Source organism: Cryptomeria japonica, chromosome 2, assembly GCF_030272615.1.
Source record: "Cryptomeria japonica chromosome 2, Sugi_1.0, whole genome shotgun sequence".
In the NCBI taxonomy this organism is placed as follows: Eukaryota; Viridiplantae; Streptophyta; class Pinopsida; order Cupressales; family Cupressaceae; genus Cryptomeria; species Cryptomeria japonica.
Genome location: NC_081406.1, coordinates 145,411,860 through 145,433,106, shown reverse-complemented (window position 1 = coordinate 145,433,106; position 21,247 = coordinate 145,411,860). Strand labels below are relative to the sequence as shown.

At 36.7% G+C, this 21,247-nt stretch overlaps 1 protein-coding gene across 1 annotated transcript in view; it reads left to right on the top strand.

Annotated features, from left to right (window-relative positions):
- Positions 1 to 6,589, top strand: part of LOC131071341 (plastidic glucose transporter 4) — a 34,280-nt gene extending 27,691 nt beyond the window's left edge. Inside the window, exons 12-14 of the mRNA XM_058007137.2 lie at positions 5,534 to 5,622; positions 5,741 to 5,855; positions 5,963 to 6,589. Coding sequence (XP_057863120.1) covers positions 5,534 to 5,622; positions 5,741 to 5,855; positions 5,963 to 6,145 — 387 coding nt within the window. The 3' untranslated portion in view covers positions 6,146 to 6,589. The remainder of the gene's footprint in view (positions 1 to 5,533; positions 5,623 to 5,740; positions 5,856 to 5,962) is intronic.
- Positions 6,590 to 21,247: the final 14,658 nt, after the last annotated feature.

Here is a 21,247-nt window from a genome sequence, read left to right as displayed (position 1 = left end):
CACATATATGAACTTGAAACTCCTGCTTGTTATTTGCCAGTATAACTACTTTACTAGAGTTGCAAGAGTTTTATTTATATTGTCTTGACCCATTAACTTACAGTAACGAGTCACAAAACATCCTTGGCAACATTAGCAGAGTGTTGCTGTGGTACAAAGGTGCTCAAGGCTGAATAACAAGTTCTCATAGAGTTGCTACTGATCTCGTAAGTTCTTTTACGAGTATCTTTTTGAAGTGGATTTTTAGAGAGAGTTGAGCTGAGGAATAGGTTGCAGAAATGTTGGATAAAACATGTGAATGGTACTTCAGGAATGTGATGTATACTTTTTGTGTAGGGCATATTAGTGAAGAGAGTTATCATTGTGGGTGACTCATTTGCAGAACATATTGGAGTGGTTTATTGAATTTGTGGGCTTGTTAGTGGTGATCAGGGTGACATTAATCCTTGGAAATGACTCTAGGACCCAATGTGGTCTGCTTATTGAAGTTTGACTTTATGTGTTTGGGCTTGGAAAATTACATCGTTCTCCCAAAAAATCTATTTTTTAGCAAGGATTATAACACTAATATCAAGCGAGACAACTGCAGACGTGACTTCGTTGATGAGATTTCACGCGTGATCAACAAATGAAAGACTTTGTGGATATTTTATTTGTTGATCCATTCTTGCAAATTTTCACTTTAACTCGACATGCAAAACGAAAGCAATGTCCTTAAACTTGATCGATATAATGATTAGTTTATCTTTCTCTACTGGATTATAGCATAAAGACTCTTTTCTAGAATAGAGAATTCAAGGAGAATTTGTAGTCCTTAAACATGATCAATAATAATAATGATAAGTTTATCTTCCTCCTCTTGAATATTTCAGAAACATTCTGTTTTAGAACAGAGCATTCAAGGAGAATTTGAGGGTGATCTTGGTTTCATTGTCAAATTGAATGGTTAAGAATTTTTTTTAACTACAAGTAATAATTTAAGGCTGGACTAAGTGAGCCTCTCTGGGAAATAATGTGGACCCCAACGATGTCCATGGTCGATAATCCCTCTAAAAATATATAGGAGACTGTTATTACATGTCCTTAAGAATGTTGTGGATCGTAGATGTAGAGATATAATCCTCTCTCACCGTTAAGGAAAACAATCTTGTTGTGCCTAATCCAGAAAAAGGAGGGTGATGGAGCAACTTTGCTAGCTGCTCACTGTCACAAATCTTTTACTACCTGTGTGGGTAGCATCCAAAGGATCCTTAACATATCTAACTTATGGAATAGTTGAGAACAAGCTAATCATTTTGGTATTCCTCACAATTCCCTGCAAAGTCATCTGAATAAGGAACTAGGCAAACTTCTAGAATCTTTAGACAAATGAGATATTATCTCTCTAATCTCAGCAGATGGGATGCATGACATCGAAGTTCTCTGCCTCCATATCCTAGAATCTTTATACAAACAATATTTACTCTCTGTAATCTATAGCAGATGGGACACATGACATTGAAGTTCTCTGCCTTAATATCCTAGACAGAGAAGGCAACACATTCTATCATCTTGTGAAATATGCAGTTCAGCTTTTATCCAGAAATCATGAGAATGTGCCCATTGCCCTCAATCGATCAATGAGAATGCTCTGTAGTCTAAATTCTAAATTGTCTAAGAGGAATTTTGGGACCTTGAGCACAATGAAGCTGAATATACATTTAATTATATACCAAAAGTCATGTAAGGTCATGTAGTAGTCTACACGATGAATGATAGTGCTAACAATAATCTACAAGTAATAATCAACACAAAAGGTCATGTAAGGTCGGAGAAGCTGTGGGAGAGTTTCAAATGACCAGAATATATTGCAGATACATATCTTCCCTGATGACATCATTAGTGCTTCCCTTATTTGGAATCAGATGAAGAGGAGTATTTACAGATCATCTGAAGGGATGGAGAGGGTCTGGAATGTTGGCTAGTTAAAATTCTATGATATTTTCTACCAAGATGATGGTAAGAACTGATTCTAAACAATGAAGAAATATACAATCTCAAGAACTTTTACCCTATTGATCATCCCTCCTAAACCATTCTTTTATAGGCTATTCATATATTGGTGACTTTAAGACCGTTCAAATCTCATTTTCTGGCTTGCTCATATCTAATGACTGAATGTTGCAAGTATTGGTGCAGTAACCATTGCTGTTGATTCTTAGCACAAAGATTAGCATTTGCACAAGCTGGTGTCACCCATCTTGTAATAGTGCATTGGAGTGCATCTGCGGTTAGCACAACCATTATTAATTGAGAATTTCAGATAGTTACCTGGAAACAAGGACGAGGATGGTTATGAGAGCTTTGAAAATACAGGATACAGGTTTTAGGTAACACCAATGTACAAAAGTTTACGTAAGTTTCACACAACTGAAAAAAGTTACAATCTTTATAAATGAAAATTTGAAAATCGGAAGATTTTATAAACATTGAACAATACATGCACAAAGTACAAACGATAGTGAATTGCACCACGCGAAGGGACAGAACACATCAAAATACAATCTGAGTCAAGATTTCTGAAATAAAGATCAACTACAAAATTCTTAGCCTTCCATCAGCTTTGTGAAGAATTAACTCATGCCACTGTGTAATTGTTCATATACCTTAGTGCCCCTGTGGTGCCACACTGACTAAAAACACACTTAAACTGTAACATATAAAAGATGTACTAATTTTTTCTGTAAAATAATACACATAAATGGCATTCACACTTCGGTAACACTAAAAAATTATATGTGAATACATGCATATATCAACAACTCGGCGATTTTGTAAACAAAATTGTAATGAGCCAAAACTTGATATCTGAGCTTTGCTAACCTAAAGCTTGCATGAACTCCTTTCAATTTGCAAGACCTAAAAACCTAAAAATCAATGATTTGTTTGTCCAAAAGGGGCACCGCATAGAAAAGTTATTTTATTGTGAACATTAACTGAAGTTGCCGAATCGGGTACGGGAACATTACTTGGATAAATCCATTTCGACAAGAATCCTTGTGAAGGTGAAATGAGAGTGGCGCTCAAATTCACATGGAACTACAACTTTTCCAAAGGAATTTACAATGAAAGATAAGCTAGAGGTGCTGCAAAATTACAGAGGCAGGTTAGGCAATCTAACCCAAATTGGAGTGACCAAAAAGGTCTCTGTAAGTGGATTATACTTTGGTACCATGGTTTTAAACACTAATATGCCCTACTTTAAAGACCACAGCCCTTTCCAGATTAGCGTTTCTCTATCCTATACTGATTTGCAAATCACAATGAAGAAAACCCTTTGCTCAAGGACTAATGAAGAGCTCCCTTGCCAACAAGGGTGAAGTTTTTGAACCCTAATTATTCAGATCAACCCCAGAAGTTATGATTGCTCCTTATGATTATCTCTATCTTTAGAACATCCTCTCAGAATTCCAAAATTTTAATTGGCTTTTCTTGCGTCCCATCAATGGAAGGAGATCTCTGATTCTGTGACCAAGGCTCTGTCAGGAGGATCCACAGATTCTGATTAAGAGGACTGCGAGCTTGTGGGGCACAAATTCCCTTCAGTGCCAATTCCAGCAGACAAATCAGGGACATGGCAGCAATCTTCTTTTTAATTGCCCACCTAAGGTTCTGCCACTTTCTAATGAGTTGCTAGAGAATTAGGACAGCTGGACAACCCTGCTGCAAAATCAATGAAAATCAGAATGCTGTCAGGGGCACCTAATTTCATCAACAGAGCCATGGGAAACCAACTTTTAGGATTTCAGAAGAATTGCAGAGAATGGACAGAAAAGAAACAGTGCTAGGGTTTCAGTTGAGAGGAACAAGAATCCACAGGAGAAGAAAAACTTTATTTGTGCTCGACTCTCCAACCTCCTCTCCATTTGCAGCTGAGAATGGAGGAGGAAGGCTGATGCCAACAGCCCTTGGTGAAGTGAGATTGCTCTCATCAATTTTGTGAGTTGCACAATTCACACTCAAAAGCTCCACTAGCAAAAGAAGTTTGCATTTTTTTTTTCAATAAAATCTATTAAATGTCTATCAGTATTATTATAATAATTTTTTATTTTGATTTTGAATATTGAAATGTAAATTTTTATATTTCAATATTTTTTATGTTCTCGCCTAATACCAGCATGAACTTTGTGACTTTGTCTGATTATACAGGTTTTAATACAAGTTGTAGTAGTCCTTCTACAAAATGGAAATATGATATTCCTTACCTAACTCACTTTCCCAACCCTATGAAAACACTAAGAGGAGGGAAGAAGCCATTCTCCTCAGAGTTAGAAATCGTATATACTTATCAACATGGAGTTTAAAATTAGCATCTTCTTTTTTCCCCTTCTATTCAAAACAGAAATGAAGTAAAATAAATAAGAAGGATAAAAAAAACAATTACGCCCCAAAACCAGCTGTTCAGTTTTGAATTTAACCAATGTTCCACGGAAACGCGTTTCCCTCTCCCCAGGCCCAAGTCCCATCTCTGAAACCCGTCCCCGAAGCCCATCCCCGCGTCCCCCCGTCTCCCCGTCCCCAACGGCTGTGGAACACTGAATTTAACTTTACTAGTCAATTTTCTATCTGAATGTTGACTAGAACTATTAAATAACAATAAGCATGGTGGAGACTACAAATAAGATACATAAAATAGGTGAGTTTTCAGAACTACATTAAGAAATAGTGGGAGGATTGGTGTTTGTGTAAGTAGCTAATGAAATAGTAGGTGTAGGAATAGAGACAGCTATGGTTCAGGATGCTGCTCTTTGGCTGTAAAGGCTAGAAATCCACACAGAATTGGAAAAGTTGAGGACTGTAAATCTAGCAACATCTACCTGCAATTTTAGATGTTAAATCTCATCTACAAATCTTGTTCTTTACTACTTCTCGTTTGAATGATGTTTATTGCCTAAGATTATTTTTTAGTTTGTTCAAAGTTGTGGATGATATGTTAAATTTTACCCAGAGTTTCAAGCTTGGACTTAAATCAGCATTCAGCAGCTTCCCTTAAATATATGAAGAGATATATGACCTAAAAGAGGATCAAAGGTGAATCAAAGTAATCAGAGGTTAAAACAATAAATACTGGTCCAGATTTTCAATCTGCAGCATATGGATTTCTGAATTCCATGATTGTGCTTATTTAATTCTGCCCCCCCATGTCTGCATTTGTAATGGGCTATAGCCTATGATATTTTCTGGAAGGGACAAGCCAATTTGCCTTATTCTAAGCCTAGGTTGGTAGTGGGATTGAAGTAAAATTATGTACGATTTTGATTTTTTTTGGTAGCGCCACAATGGAAAAAGCAGACAGAACAGTGCCCTCTTGCATTCTCCATCAAACAGAAAGGCTTGTCTGAAAGAATTAGTCATGTTTATAATTTATGAATGTGCATCATGTGTTGAACATTGATAATTACTGAAGTATGGCATACAATCACAAGTTAGGAAATGAATATACTCTTTTTATGATATTGCTATCCAGATATAATGTAACATTTTTTTCGTCCAGGCTGCTTCAATGTTGTTGCTTTCTTTGTCACTCTCTTGGAAAGTTTTATCACCATACTCCGGAACTCTCGCTGTACTTGGGACAGTCTTGTGAGTATATAGGTTTTCTGTTAATAGCAATACAAAATTTTTGTATTTCTTGAAACTATATATTCAAGAATGATCACACTTATTGCAAGATTTGTTCTGAACATGCCGTTGCTTACAGGTATGTCTTATCATTTTCATTGGGAGCTGGCCCTGTTCCAGCTCTACTTCTCCCAGAGATATTTGCATCACGTATTCGTGCAAAGGCTGTTGCCTTGTCTCTTGGAATGCATTGGGTAGGATATTGCACTTATCTCATTGCATAAAATGAAGTTGAAGTGCCTGTTTGTAATATCATTTGAAAGATTGGCCAACTATTTTAACTGCTTGTTTGCTATTTCAGGTGTCAAACTTCATTATAGGTCTCTATTTCCTGAGCGTGGTTAACAAATTCGGAATAAGTAAAGTTTATTTAGGATTTGCCTCTGTCTGTCTCCTGGCTGTTATCTATGTCATGAATAATGTGGTGGAAACTAAGGGCCGCTCCCTGGAGGAAATTGAGCGTGCTTTCTCTGCTGCAGCATAGACAATTTATGGTAGGAAGAGTGGTACTCTTGTTAAGTTTGGTGGAAGATGGAGATGGTTGCAATGTTTAACCTTGCCCGCAGATTGAATAATTTTAACAGGTGGAGGTGGTCATCTTGTAGAGGGATCAAATCTCTTTAGGAGGTTTGATTTGCAAGAATCACTGATGTAGTTAGGATTGCACCGAGTTTCAGGAATAAGGTATTTTCTTCCAAGCGTACCCATGCATTTGGTGGAAACATGACTGTGATACAGTTCATATGCGGGAACCCTTGTTGGATCTAAAATCCATCCTTGTGCAAGAGTATTCAGATTACATGGGGCAACGGTGGCTCTCAGATGGTAATTTGTATCAACTTTAAGTGACATAAAACCATGCTTTTGTAAAGATTATGAACTTTAATATTTGCAAAATTGAACGTTGAATGCAAAATGTTGTTGAATAGATATTTTTCCGGAGATACATTATAGCAAGGAACTCGTTAAAGTATTTAGATTTCTGGATTTAAGGTACTCTTTGTTGCAAACAGCCAAAAAATTGAATGCACGGTCTTAACAACTTTAACAAACTAATAATATGTAGGGTTTTTCATCACCATGTTGCATTCAAGGTATTAGGAAAAATAGTGACGCCATAAGAAGGTTTTTAAATAATCCGATGCCACAGCCCATTGTTGTTTATTTACACTCAGAAAGCAGACTTTGGGGTGCACGATCCCACTATCCAGTATGAAACATTGCCTCAGGTTTTGTATCTTGCTTTGTGGGTCCTGTCTGGCTTATTTACCGTACGCCGCAAACTAACTGGCCAACCAATTGCCTTTCCATCAGGCAAACAGTGGCCATATTCCCGGCACGTGGGATTTAATCCAACCATCCTTTTGCGGCATATAATATCCGTACGATTGGATTGGGTTTTATGTACTTTTTGCCTGACAATCCCGTTTTTGAGTGATGACTGTGTAATATTAGATACATGTCTTATGACATCGATGGGGGCATCTTACTGGTGGAATCTTTAATATAATTGAGCATATAATAAAATGCAAAACGTTAGGACACCACCAAGATAGATAGTTCACCATACCATGATTTTTATATCAAATGGGTGATTGTCAAAAATAAATTAATAATTTTTTTTTAATATAATTGTAGTATTGGTATTTGTTGGTTATCTATCAATTATTTCTAATATTGTAATAATAGTATGAACCATAACATAACAATTTAGGGGAAGTTGAATAATAGTTTGATGAATACATTTTTTTGCATGTTAAAAAATATTAATATATTTAGTATAGTTGAAGTTGAGGTGGTTTCTTAGAATAAATATTTGTTAAATATTGATGAACAAATTAGTTGTTAGTAAAGATATTTGTAGATAAATTTATTAATATAATTGTAGTATTGGTATTTGTTGGTTATCTATCAATTATTTGTAATATTGTAATAATAGTATTTGTTGGTTAGTCAATAGATGAACCATAACATAACAAAATAGGATAAGTTGAATAATAGTTTGATATAATACATTTTTGCATGTTAAAAAATATTATTATATTTAGTATAGTTGAAGATGAGGTGGTTTCTTAGAACAAATATTTGTTAAATATTGATGAACAGACGAGTTGTTAGTAAAGATACTTATAAATTGGTTGGTTGATTTTCATATTGATATTGATATTAAGACCTCGGTAATTTAGTGAAAATTAAATTTATCTTTTATAATAAATATTATTATTAATTTGTTAATTGATTAATATTTGATAACTTTATTAAAAATAAAACCTTACCTTATTGTTTTAAAATATTAGTACATTCTAAAACATTACCATAAAGTAACCTTAAACCTCCTTAAAATTGAATTTTCTTCCATTTAATCAGAAATAAAAGATTGAGATATTTGCTTAAATTGTTATTCTACTCTTAGATAATGAGATTAGAATTCCTTGTGAATAAATGAAGTCTAAGACATAATTTGATGTTGTAAGAGCTAAAAGTTAAGCTAATTAGATTGATGGTAATTTGTTTTTAAAATATTTCTAGTTATGAAAATTATATTTTAATATTACAAAATATAAATATTTATTCAAGTAAAAAATAATGTTTGTGTATTTATATTATTAATTATAATTAAAAAAAATACTAGTAAGATATTAAGTTATTGTGAAATTAAATAAAAAATTTAAAAATATTATAAGAATAAAAAAAGCATAATAATTATAAAAGACTATCTATAATTTTTTTTTCGTCATTAAATTGAAGCTAAGGGGCTACTCCTTTAGTATTTATCATAAGAAAATATTACAAATAGAGGTTTTGTTCATTACATAATAATACACTTGCTTGGTAAGCCCATCTCAGATTTGGATTGTTTTTTTGGATCGGTAATATTTGTGATTTTATTAATTTATAATAGAAAGTATACAATAATTGCCAAAAAAGTCTAACAGTCCCAAACCACCCTCCCGAAAAACCACCCTTACAAACCATCTTCAAAAACCACCTTGTATCCTTACCAGTACCCAGTCAAAACTCCATGAACAAAGCTAACCAGAAGATGAGCTTGGGTCCGATCGCCTTCGTTTGCTCGCTCGATCTTGTCTATCCACACTCGTACCAGCATCGTCAAGGGCTGTGGCCTCCTCAATGGCACTTTGTAGCTCCTCTTCGACCTCCATCATGTTCACAAACAACTTCAAGGCCTCCCACCCAATTTGTGCCTCTGCCTTGAATCGAGCATACCATCTGCTATTCCGCCCCCTCAAAAAAGGAATGTATTTCTATCTTGACAAGCGATGAAAATTCACAATGCCAACACATGTCGAAGCCCCTACCAGGGACCGCCCATTCAAAGATGGATTGCAAGTTTAAGTTGTAAACTTTTGGAATAATTGCTTCCGCCACCTTTTTTATCGGTTCTAAAGACTGCTCCAATTCCATCCCCCATGCAATAATTAGGGAGCAAGCATCCATATTCGTTTTGTAGCGATGTTCTACAAAACCAATGTCCTCCCCCATTAATCTTTGGATGCATTTCACCAGCATTTCATCTTTGTACAAAAACACCCCATTCAACCTTCTTGTTGTAAAAGGCCCAAGAAACAGACAAAGCTGCTTCTTGGTCTGGAGTGTGAAGTTGGCCTCCATCCCTATCAAACTGTCGCACTCTCGACCACCTCAAACCAGAATACTCTACCAACCTTCAGAAAACAGGGGAAAGAACATTCAAAACTCTGCACCAACTGGAAAGAAAACAATAAAGGCAACCTTGGAAGAATTCGTAGACTGTCGCCTTTCAATTTGAAATGATAGCACATCTTTTCCAATGCATTAATAAAAGCCTGCATTAAAGGTTCGTACATCTCTAGGAATGAAAGCATTGCAAACCAATCACTTTCGCACATTTCCCTTAATACAGCCTCCGTTTCATAAATGAAAAATCAAACCATGGTAGTGGTACATCTCCTTGTCACTAAAAAATTTGGCCCAAACAACCAACTAGGTGTCCCAGTGTGTCTCTTCATCAGCGGCCCCCCACCACTTAGTTACAAAATGATCCAGCTCACACACCACATTTGATAGGTAATCCACCACCCCATTACCAGCCCGCCTAATGTGTGAAATTCGGAAGTCTTGAAAGGATCTTAATTTTGAACAAATGATGGATCAAACTTACTGATACGCCAACACGGAGAAGATCCTTTAACATTTGCCTCCACAATTACTTGAGAATCACCTTCCAAATGGACCTTCAGAGCCTTCAAATTACTCGCTAGTTTGATCGCAAGTAAAGTTGCTTGCGCTTCCGCTTCATTGTTTCTTCCATCTTGTAGATGTTGGGCTCCTTTAAACAAAATATGACCATCTTCGTTACAAGCAACACACTCTGCACCTGAAATGCCCGGATTGCCTCTCAACGCTCAAAATTAATTTTGATCCACCCTTGCTCTGGTTTAGTCCATACATCGCCCGAGCCCCTCTTAGCGCTAAGATTAACCTTATCCTGCCCATGAACGAGCCCTCAAATTTGGATATTATCTTCTATTCTATACTACGATTTGCACAAGGGTAGAACAAAACGAAAGCTATTAATTTCTTATGCATCAACCTATAATTGGGGTTGCAATAGAAATAAACTTTTCTTCAAGGTTTTCCCTTTGATTTAGAAAGGGAGGATTTCTTCCTCTTTACTTCTACTCACTCTTGATTAGTTTGGGAAGAGGAGATGGACCTATTCATTCCTTGACACTCATTAAAACTTGCAGCCATCAAAGTGACTTGTGAATTTGGAGAGAACTTAGTCTCAGTAGACTTTGTGGGTGATTTCAATTGTGAGATTGAGGAGTCCACAAAAATACCATCTTTTAAATTATCTGTAAGTCTTCCCCAATAGATGAATCACGTGGACCAATAGAAGGGGGTGGGATTAACTTTGATTTGTCATTTGAGGAAGCTTGGGGAGAAGCCCTTTCATTTTGTGAGTTGGGTGGAATAACATAGTGTTGGGCCTTTGCCCTAATCCACCAAGTGGGCTTGCCACTTGAAGCAATAATACCTCAATCATGAGCTTGGAGATTTTGACATTGTGTAGTATAGTGGCTTGTTGAAACACATTTATTGCACATGAAAGAAATTTTTTCATAGTCAACATGTTGCTTCTAGTAGTGATTACCCAACTTTAACAATATTTTTGTAGGTAAGCCTTTGAATAGGTTCATTTTCACACATAAACATGCACATGTGGAGCTTTGATAATTGATAGTTTTCTTTGAGGTGTAGCGATACTTATCTAAGCCATTACTTATGGCTTGCAAACAATCTAATTCTTAGATTTGCAATGAGAGATAAGAAAGCCACACCCAAAGGTAAGTAGAGGAGAAGGTCTATGTGTGTAGAATAGAAGAAGGAAACTAAAGTTTCATGCATACAAAATCTCCTTGGAAAACCTAGGGCCCATTCTCTAACACCAAAAACTTATCTTCAAGAGAATCAAATTAAAAAATGAAGAATCCCTTGGTGTAGGGGTAGATGCAGGTTTCTTTTGTGTTTTTTTAATTTTTAGACATTACGAGTGAAGGTCACTTAACTTTGGCCATATTTTTGTGAATCTGCATATTAAGGCATGATCATGCAAATAGATATCTAAAAATGATTAATGCATTTTCATTTTGTCATGTCATCATCTTTTCATTAATTCTTCTATCCATATTAATTAATTTTGATTATTTAATTAAGTTAATATTTTATCTATTCATTAAATAATTTTTAATTATTTAATTAACTCGCCATTGTTTTTATTCATAATTAATTAAATATTTTTATTTAATTAATTTTACTATTTTTATTTAATTAATTTTACTATTTTTATTTAATTAATTTTACTATTTTTCTTTTAATATTAATTAAATAATTGTATTATTTAATTAATTTTCCTCTCATAATTTAATAGTTTTTAAATAGCTGGATAGGCTAGGACCTATATTAATAATAGAGCTAGAGGTGTCTATATACAGTTACTTCCTTCAAAAGGCTGAAATATATCTAGTTTCAAAGTGCAAACAACAAAAAATCACTAACTGTCTATATACCTGCTCTGGCCAGGGATACAAAATTTGGACTTAGAGACCTTCACCCTATCAACATTGCACTACTATCTACCTGCTACACAACACACAGTAATAAAACACCATAGTAATAAACGAGAAAACAAAAAACCTTGAGGGAAGAGGCACCATTATTCACTGTCTGAGGGGCTTGAAATGCTCTCATAAACCCTTTGAGAAGCAAGGGCTTGTGTTAAAAATTGGACAGTCTCTACCGCAGTCCAAATGAGCCTCCCCAGCCACAATTTCCTCCACCAACCTCATGTCATTTGGTATCCACATCTCCCCTCGTCCCAGACCCTAGTCATTAACTTCTACAACAACCCCATTATCATCCACCCCAATATCACGCTTACCTTGCAGGCCTTCCCCACTTACATACTTTCCCAAACTCATAATTTAATAGTTATCTAATAATTCATCTCAAAATTAAAACTAATTCAAATAATTTATATAATTTTCCACATCAAGTCCTCTATGCATTTACACCCTTTCTATCCTTCCACCTCATTAATCCATGTGCATTATAGATCCCACCCTCTCAAATTTTCTTCTCTTTTGATCTTTGTCATTTAAATTCCTACCATTGATTAAGTGTTATGTGAGACATATAAATAAGACCTTCATTCATTCATTCCCCCCTAACATTTTATGAGATCAATAACACTACTATCATTTTTAGCATTATCGCTATCAAGCAAGCAAACAAGCATCTATCAAACATCCATCATAAAACATCATTCTACCATTGTGCTATCAGGATTATGCTATTTTGAAGAGCTACCCATATATTAAGAATTCAAACAAATCTCAAGATATAATAGAGCCCCTAAGATCTTTGTATTGGTATTATTGTTTATCTGTATAAATCTTAGGCTTCATTTAATGTTTATGTAAACTATGAATTTAGATCTTACATTGAATTATTTTCATCTTATTTAAATTCACATTCTCAACATTGAACCACCAAGACTTACGAAAAATAAACACGAAAAAATATTTAGACAAATAGTCTTTGTGCCCCTTGTCCAATCCCTAATCTCCAAGTTGCAACCCCTGGTTGTAGTTAATCAAGCAATCATTAATCCTGCATTGATGAGAAGCCCCTAGTGTTGATGATAAGGGTTGGAGTTTGACGTGAGAAGCACTGTGAAGAGCAAAGAAGCATTATCCCGAGTGGGCAGAGCAGTTGGAAAGAGCAGATAACCCAACCAAAACCTTAGTGCCACTAGGAGGAGATTATTCCCGCCTGGAAGAGCATTTGTGCAGTGGGGTGACCCATCGTTGGCAGAGGAGAGAGAACCTGTTCCATTATTATAATATTATATTGAGATAATTACAAAGTTAACTAATTGCATAATGGAGATAGACATAATTGATTGATAGTTAAACTAGAGTGAGTGGTAGTTGAGAGGAGGATACTCATTTTGGATGTTGATAACATGTTCTCTATCTAATCTACCTCTGTGTTGGAGGCCTCATGGTATACATGGGCAATTTTATAGTCTTCCAAATTCTTGATATATTCCCAACATAAATAATGGGTGTTCCCTAGTCACTAACTCATGTTTTCTTTTGTTTTCATCCTAGTTGTACTTATTGTTATCTACAAGTCTCCTTCAATGACTAGCCTCTTGAAACCTTTTTGAGAGTTGAAAACCAAGTAAAAGAGCTTGAGCCTTAGCCACATTGACCATTCCCACAAACAGTTTATAGGAGGCCACTAAAGCATCATTATGGTCTCTAATGGTGAAGCCGATTCCAAAAATCCTTGTATTGCTCTTAGCTTACCCATTGAAATTCATCTTAACTAACAACGCTAGAAAGGATCCATCTCACATCCACCCTAAGATTGTGAGTCAAATACTTCTGAACCTTCCCATAAGATAAAATGTTTTATTAACAATATAGTTTAGGGAATGTTTTAATTTACCATAGCATTTTATTCTATGGGTTCTTTTATAATTTATTTGAGGGAGTATCTTATTTTTTAAGATTAAAAAAGGAGCCTTATTTTTTATAAAAATTCCTCATTAATAAAGATATATTGTGTGAGACCACAAAAAGATACCATCAATGTTGATCAACAATTGAATTGACTTGCAGCTCCAAACGTCTTAGATTAGTATTTCTTCCTCATTAAGAGAGGTGAATCAAGTGGTGGTGTTAGTAGAGGTGTCCCCTCTTTGTTCATCTTGGTTTGATGACTTTGATAATGTTGTCTTGTACAATTGTCCTAAGGAGGAAGATAGGTCTTCCTAAATTAGTTTTGAATTTTCATAATTGGGCTAAGGGTGTGTGAATCTCTAGGATGGGGTCAAGCATCATGTAGGATATGAACCTTTGTTGGTTGTACTACTAAGTTAGTTTTTTTGTAATTGTTTTCTACCATATGTGAGCTATCTCTATCTTTCTAACCTATAGTTGTACTATTTTGGTATTTTTCTTTATGTTGGAAAGAGACAAAAATATTCTAAATTCCCTTTTTATATGTCAGGAACAATTGAGGCAACTTGAAAAACTTACCAAAAATGATGTTTTCAAGGAAAATGATAACACAAATTGTGAGATTCCAAACACGAAGAAGATATATAGTGTGGAACCAATTTTGAAATATTTTCCTCTAATAATTGAAGAAACTCTTTCGTGGTGTTAAATTTAGGCTTCATTAGTAGAGGATAATATGTTTTGGAGTCTTGAGTAGTAGCCATAAGATGGAGCTTTAGACATGAGTAAGATGAGGCATCAATTGTATCACATGAAACATGTAAAAAATTCCCAAAGTAGATGAAACAAACACTTAAAGATTTAGACTTGATGAAGTCGAGAAGATACACACTAGAAGTGCATAAAAAGTTAGATATCATGGAATTCAATTAAGAGATTTGAGATAAGGTAGAAAAGCTAACCTTTAGATAGTATCCCAATGAATAAATCAACATCACAATTGATTAAATTCAACTTCCTATAAATAAGACAAACAAGTGGACGAGTGGAGGAAAGCAATGGAAAATGAATATGAAACTTTTATGAAGAATGAATCTTAGAATTTGGTGGATCCTCCATTCAATTGTAAGCCTATCGGTTGTAAGTGGGTTTGTCAAACTGAGTACAAAACATATGACTTACTTGATAACATAAAACAAGGTTTGTTGTGGTGGGAATTCTTTAAAAGAAAGCATAGATTGTGAAAAACAGTTGCAGCTACGATAAAGTGGGTTACCATTCATGCTTTGTTGGCCCTATTAGCATAAAACATGTGAAGAGTTAATCAAATGGATTGAAAACCATTTTCTTGAATAATGATCAAAAGGAAAACATGTACATGAATGAACCAAAAGGATTTATGGTAAAAGTTAAAAGAAATTGTATGTAGACTTGTAAAATTATTTTGTCAATTGAAGCAAGCCCTAGTAGTATGGTATGGAAAATTTATTGAGCGCCTCTTGAAGATGAGTTTTAAGCACTTTGAGATTGATGATATCTTTTTGCTATGATATTTGTATTCTCGGTTGCATATGTAAATGACTTATAAATATGAAAAAAAACCAAATAAAGGGTTTTAAATGATTGATGCCTTCAATACTATTAAAGTACCTAAATGTATGTTCATCATAGAAAAAATATATTGGTGAAATGTTGAGAAAATTTGAAAATATCAAAGTGCAAACCTATTAGTACTCCGATGGAGCAAAATTTGAAAATAAAATTAGATATTGTTTAAAATTTTGTAGATACAAATAAGTATAGACATTTTTTTGGAAGTATGATCAATGTAACAAAATGAACACACGTTTTTTTTTATACATTCATGCAACAACCAAGGGAAAATCATTGGGCAGCAAAAAAAAGAGTTCTTTGATATCAGAAGGGAACTTTTTTTTCTTCTCAGTAACATGGATTTTTTAGCCTAGTCCAATCACCAGGTGAGGCCACAAACTAGGGAGCCTCATCCCCAAATCCATATATGAGGTATAAACACCTCTATGCATTAGTCCTATCATCTTGTCTATCTCCATAATTATCACACCTTATCGCTCCAATCATCCTTATCACTCCAAGGACCTTATCTCTCCATCCAAACTCCTTATTGTTGGCAATATGCTGGATTTGGTTAAGTGTTGTCATTGATGGCAACACTGAATATGAAAAACATCCAAATGCTAAGGAATGCCAACAAACTCGAAAACCACAAAAGATCTAGCAGTTTTCACACGAATACCTTCTCCCCCTTTGACATCAATGACAAAGGATGGATACTAAACCAAGAGTACCGGACCAAACAACTGACTACTCCCCTTGAGTAGTAGCACCATCTTCATCAACCCAGATCAAAAAAGTATGTCTGATGATCTCACCGGATCTCTGCATCTCTAAGTCTCTTCTTGGAGGGTTGGTAACCCCCAACTGTTAGACACAATGTGCCACTGAGAGTGGGGGTGAATCAACGGTTTACAAACTTTTCCCTTTAACTATCCTAAGTGTGTATATCGGTTATCAGATTTAACAAAAAGAAGACTTACCGGTTAGATGGGAGATTGTCACAAATGCAAACACACATGATAGGGACATCACATAACACCAGTATATACGAGGAAAACCCAAGATGGGAAAAACCTCGATGAGAAATGTTGCCAGAGTCTACTGCTCCAATCCAGCCTCACAATGGAAATCTTATTACAATATTTAGGGCACCAACCCAAGGAGCACCAACACCTGATTTAGGGAACCAACCCAAGGAGCTACAACCCCTACATCAAGATCCAACTCAATGGTCTACTATGAGTATATTCAATTACAAAAGTAATAGTCTTGTTACAAATAAATTTTGTAACTCTTTTGCAAATCTCTCTACCAATTCCTCTATCTAATTCACTGTCGGTTCTTTGCTCACCTTCTTATTGTAGCAACCTTATCTGCTGGTGCAACCCACTCTCCGCTGCACTCTGCTTTCTACTACACCCTTGCCGGTTCTCCCTCTTCTCCTTCTCTGCTAGTTCTACTCTCTGTCGATTCTCTCTTCTCTCTGCTACACTGCTTTTCTCCACCACTGATCTTGATAACTTAGTCATATATCTAGCATTTGAAACCTGCCAGTTCTCAGCTTGCCTTCTCTGCAGTCTTCTGCAACTCTTCTTTGTCGGTATGGTCACTACCGATTTTCTCCTCTATCAGACTCAATGGCTGATTGTTGGTTGCCTCACTATTGTCGGTTGAACCCTTCAACCTAGTTCTCTCTTTCTCACCCTCAGTCTCTTCTTAGATTGTCTTTTTATTACTTGACTGATTTCACCTCTCACATGCAACAATTCACTCTCATTTAATAGCCTCTTCATCGATTTTGACTTGCATATTTGTAAACAGGTTTTCCCGCCAAAACCAATTCAAATTTTCAGGCGGTTAGGGTTTCTTCATCGACCTCGATGCAAACCAAATCCAATCAGATCTCCTTTCAGAGATCAACCTCCTGCAATGGATCAATCAAATCCACCAATCGCGCGACTTCCAATACACGTTTGCTAAGTTTAGCAAACACGACTCCTTGGGTCTGCACTTATTAGACACCTATGAAGTGATCATGCAGATAATTTCACCTTCCCTGATCAACACCTGGACACTCGACCTCGATCATGAAGTCATCCAATCAGATCTCTGTCCTCTGATCAGTATCAAGTCGCACTCTTCTACTCCTCGACCCGTGAAACACGCTATCGACATAAATGTCGACCTGTCACCATCTACCTCGTCGACACATCACACTGACCTATGCATGCTTTCCACTTCACCTCCACGTGGCTCCTTTGTCAGCATCCACCTTTGCTAGGTCGGTTATGTTGGTCCAGACAAGACCATCGACCAACCACTCACACGGGTTATCTACCAGTTCATAGTCTCTGCCGGTTATACTCTAACTGGTTTGCTTTCAACCTTGGACTTTGATTTTCTTCTGGTGGAACACTCAACCAGTCAGCACACTTGCTAACCAACCTTATGCACATCTTCATTAGATGGGAGTCTTCTGCATCTGCACTTTGTCCGTATTACCCGTGGACATACTTACCGGTAAACACCTTGGTGACACTATGTCATCAACCTTCAATTGCCTCCATCTGAGGCATCTACATTCCGGTTGCACTCTTTGTCTATAGATGATCGACCTTGCCTTCTTCATCATCAGTCTAGACATCATCTCAACCGGTTTGTCAAGGTAATAAACCCATCACTTCTTTACTCTTCTTTTTTTGTCCTGGTAGCACAACATGCCAACTCTTTCGGATCCGTTGCACATCTTTGATTTCATGCACCCGAGGCTTCCTTTTGTTTCACTGGTAGATCCGGTGTGAGCCATCAATCACCTGCCTTTAACTCTTCTCTCTTATCTCGATGGACTATGATGCATTTCATGCATAATAGGAGATAAGCTCCACTTACCAGTGGGAGTGGATCTTTGTCATCTGCATCCTGCCATGCACCAATGTGACTTCCCTGTTTGAGTAGCATATCTTCAGACAGACACATGTGATCCAGTTTGGGCACTCTTACTGTCAGTATTCTCTTCAAATGGTGACTGCATCTTTATCTGGTGGGAGTCCCGTTGTTCTTCATCGACACAACATACCGGTGGCCTGCACATACCTCTCTTTCAGTGTTGATGTGATTTAGATAACATAGTCTCTCTTCATCACAATCAACCAACCAACATCTTTCTCTCGTACAGATGTCATCATTTACCGGTTGTTATATCATATCGGTCTCCTGTCCATATCTTCAAAACATGTCAAACACTAACTTGTGTACCGATGACTCCAATGTCATTGTACTGAATGACATTCTCTCCTTTACTGGTGACCTGCAATACTAGGTGACATCAAAGACATCACATCCGGTATGCATCAATGACAGTGTTGCACATACATCTCTTATACCGCTAGCTATCCTATACCGGTTTACACAATGACAACACAATGCCAACAATCTCCCCCTTTGGCATTGATGTCAACACATGTAGTATTCGACATACTACATATTCTCTCTCCCCCTTTGTGTGATCCATGGATTCTTATACATGTAGTATGCAGTATACTACAAAATATCTCCCCCCCTTTGACAACAATGGAAAAGGGCACTATCAGGGTTTCTCTCCTCCTTGTGTCTACTGGGCACTGAGATGGATTTTTATTCCCTTTTTCTCTACCAGATGCATCTTCTCCTTTAACCTTCATACATTGCATGGTCTCAAATCACAACATTTGAGATGGAGGGCTCAACCATCAACTCGCAGCAACTTCTCAGCAACCAAGTGTTTATGCAAATTCAAAAACATATGCATATGCAAGACTGAAACCAATTTAAGGCCCATGTGTCAGTTAATACAACATACCCATCGGTCAACCTGGATCATCACCCTTCTAGTATAAATTGATCTTAAGAATCAAATGTGATTGTACTATGTGTGCTACCAATTGAGAAAGTAGATATCCTTAATCATGAAATTCTCTCGGGTCTTCCTACAACAATTTCCATCACTATAGTTGATGTAGCCAGTACATCCATAAGTTCAAGCATGTTGGTTCAACATCATAAGCACTTGAACTCCCCCTGAGTAATACATCCCAGGTTCTTATTGCCCATTAGGTTCAATAACTGGGGCTCTAATCTTCACCATATACCAGTTGAGATGTGCATATGTGATCAATCTAATAATCTCTTAGTTCCACAAATTTCATCACAGCTTATGACATGATCCTGGAAGTACACAATGCCACACAATATCATCATCAAGCCATAAATCAAACCGCTTAGCCCAAAACATGCAACTCTACATGATCAACAACCCAACCAACATATGTCATTCAGGTCTTCATTAGCACCACCTGAGACATAAACTTCTCATTCCATGCTACCAGAGTTATTGCAATGATCCTGTACCTCATTGTCTTACATAACCTGCAAGTACCTGTAGCATTCATACAAGTAACATTCTGAACATGTTAGTTTCTTGTACCGGTCCATCATCACTACTAGAGCATCTTCTTGTAACTCCTGACATCTTGTGCCAATTCGCATCTGATTCCAATTGTAAATTTTTCCAACCACTGACACATGCAGTAGTGATCCATCTTTCATTTGTAGATGTGTAGCCAAGGCAACCACTACACACACTTATCTTCTCATTTTCTTCTTTCTAACCGGTAGCAGCTTGTTCTTCCATGTGTCCTATTCAACTGAGGGGGTGAATGATAAGGTCAAGGTACTACTCCCCCTAAGGTCCTACATCTCCTTTAAGGCTTAGGAGATATTACCTATGCATTGAATGCACAATACCGGTCCAAGGTCCTACTCTCCTCTTTCTTCCTCCATACCTGCATGACTTCACATTTGTTCCCATTTTCAGTCTTGGGAGCAGGTGTTACCTTCTTTTGTTGATGGGTCCTTGCATTTTTGGAATTTGCCACATAACCGGAAGCAGTACTATAGTAGCACACAACATCCATGCCAATCTCATGATTGGGGAACCTTCTAACATACCGGTTAGACCATCTTCTTCTGGTCAGGTTGTTGTGACTGACAACCAAAACCGGTGGACCTCTTGATCCTGCAGGGACATTTCTCCTTTGGTTCCATGCAGGTCTCTAACTTCCATATGCTCTAATCCATTTCCATGTAGAGCATAGCTGCTATACCGACTTCCATATGACTGTAGGTCCTTCTTCTTGCATTTAGACTCTCTATGGCCAATTCTATTGCAGTTATAACAAACACTGTTTGTATAACTGAGAGAGGAGATATGCATGTTTCTACTCCTTGATACATTTTTCTCACATGCATGATATCTATGAGATCCTATATTATTCCTTCTAGATCCCCTTCTACATTCTTCTGCCCTATGGCCATATCCATTATATGCAAATCAATAACCAGAGAAGGAAGGTTTATAACTTACAAACTTATTCTGCCATGCATGGGGAGATCTTACCGGTTTTGCATCTCCATTTATACTTCTCTGGGGATGGACCCTAGCTTGTCCATTCTTTGCATTTCTTCCATCTGGTCCCTTCTTCTTCCACACTTGCTTTGTCTTGTGGGCAGTAGCATTTCTTTGTCTTCTATCAGTAGGAGGTATCCTTTGATTTCTTCTCATATTCTTGCTTCCAATGAAGCTATCTTCTCCCATCTTCCCTTTTCCTTTGGGATTTGGATTGTTTCTCCTTCTTGCAGTACTGGTCTTCATCCTTGTCGACATGTCTTCACTAGTGGTTAGATCAACCTTCTTCCGAGGAGCATTTCTAACCGTGAAGGTTTATCCCTTGTTATCTCCATTAGAGGAGACAAACACAATGTCATTGTGGGGGACATTCTTGCTGGTGGAGAATTCACCAACACCACTTCCTAATCCTTCGGTGTTCTTGGCATGCTTTTTATTTTTCAACATTTTGTCCAAGGCATCACTTCTGCCATCAAACCGGATTATCACCTTGAGCTCGTTCTGACATTTC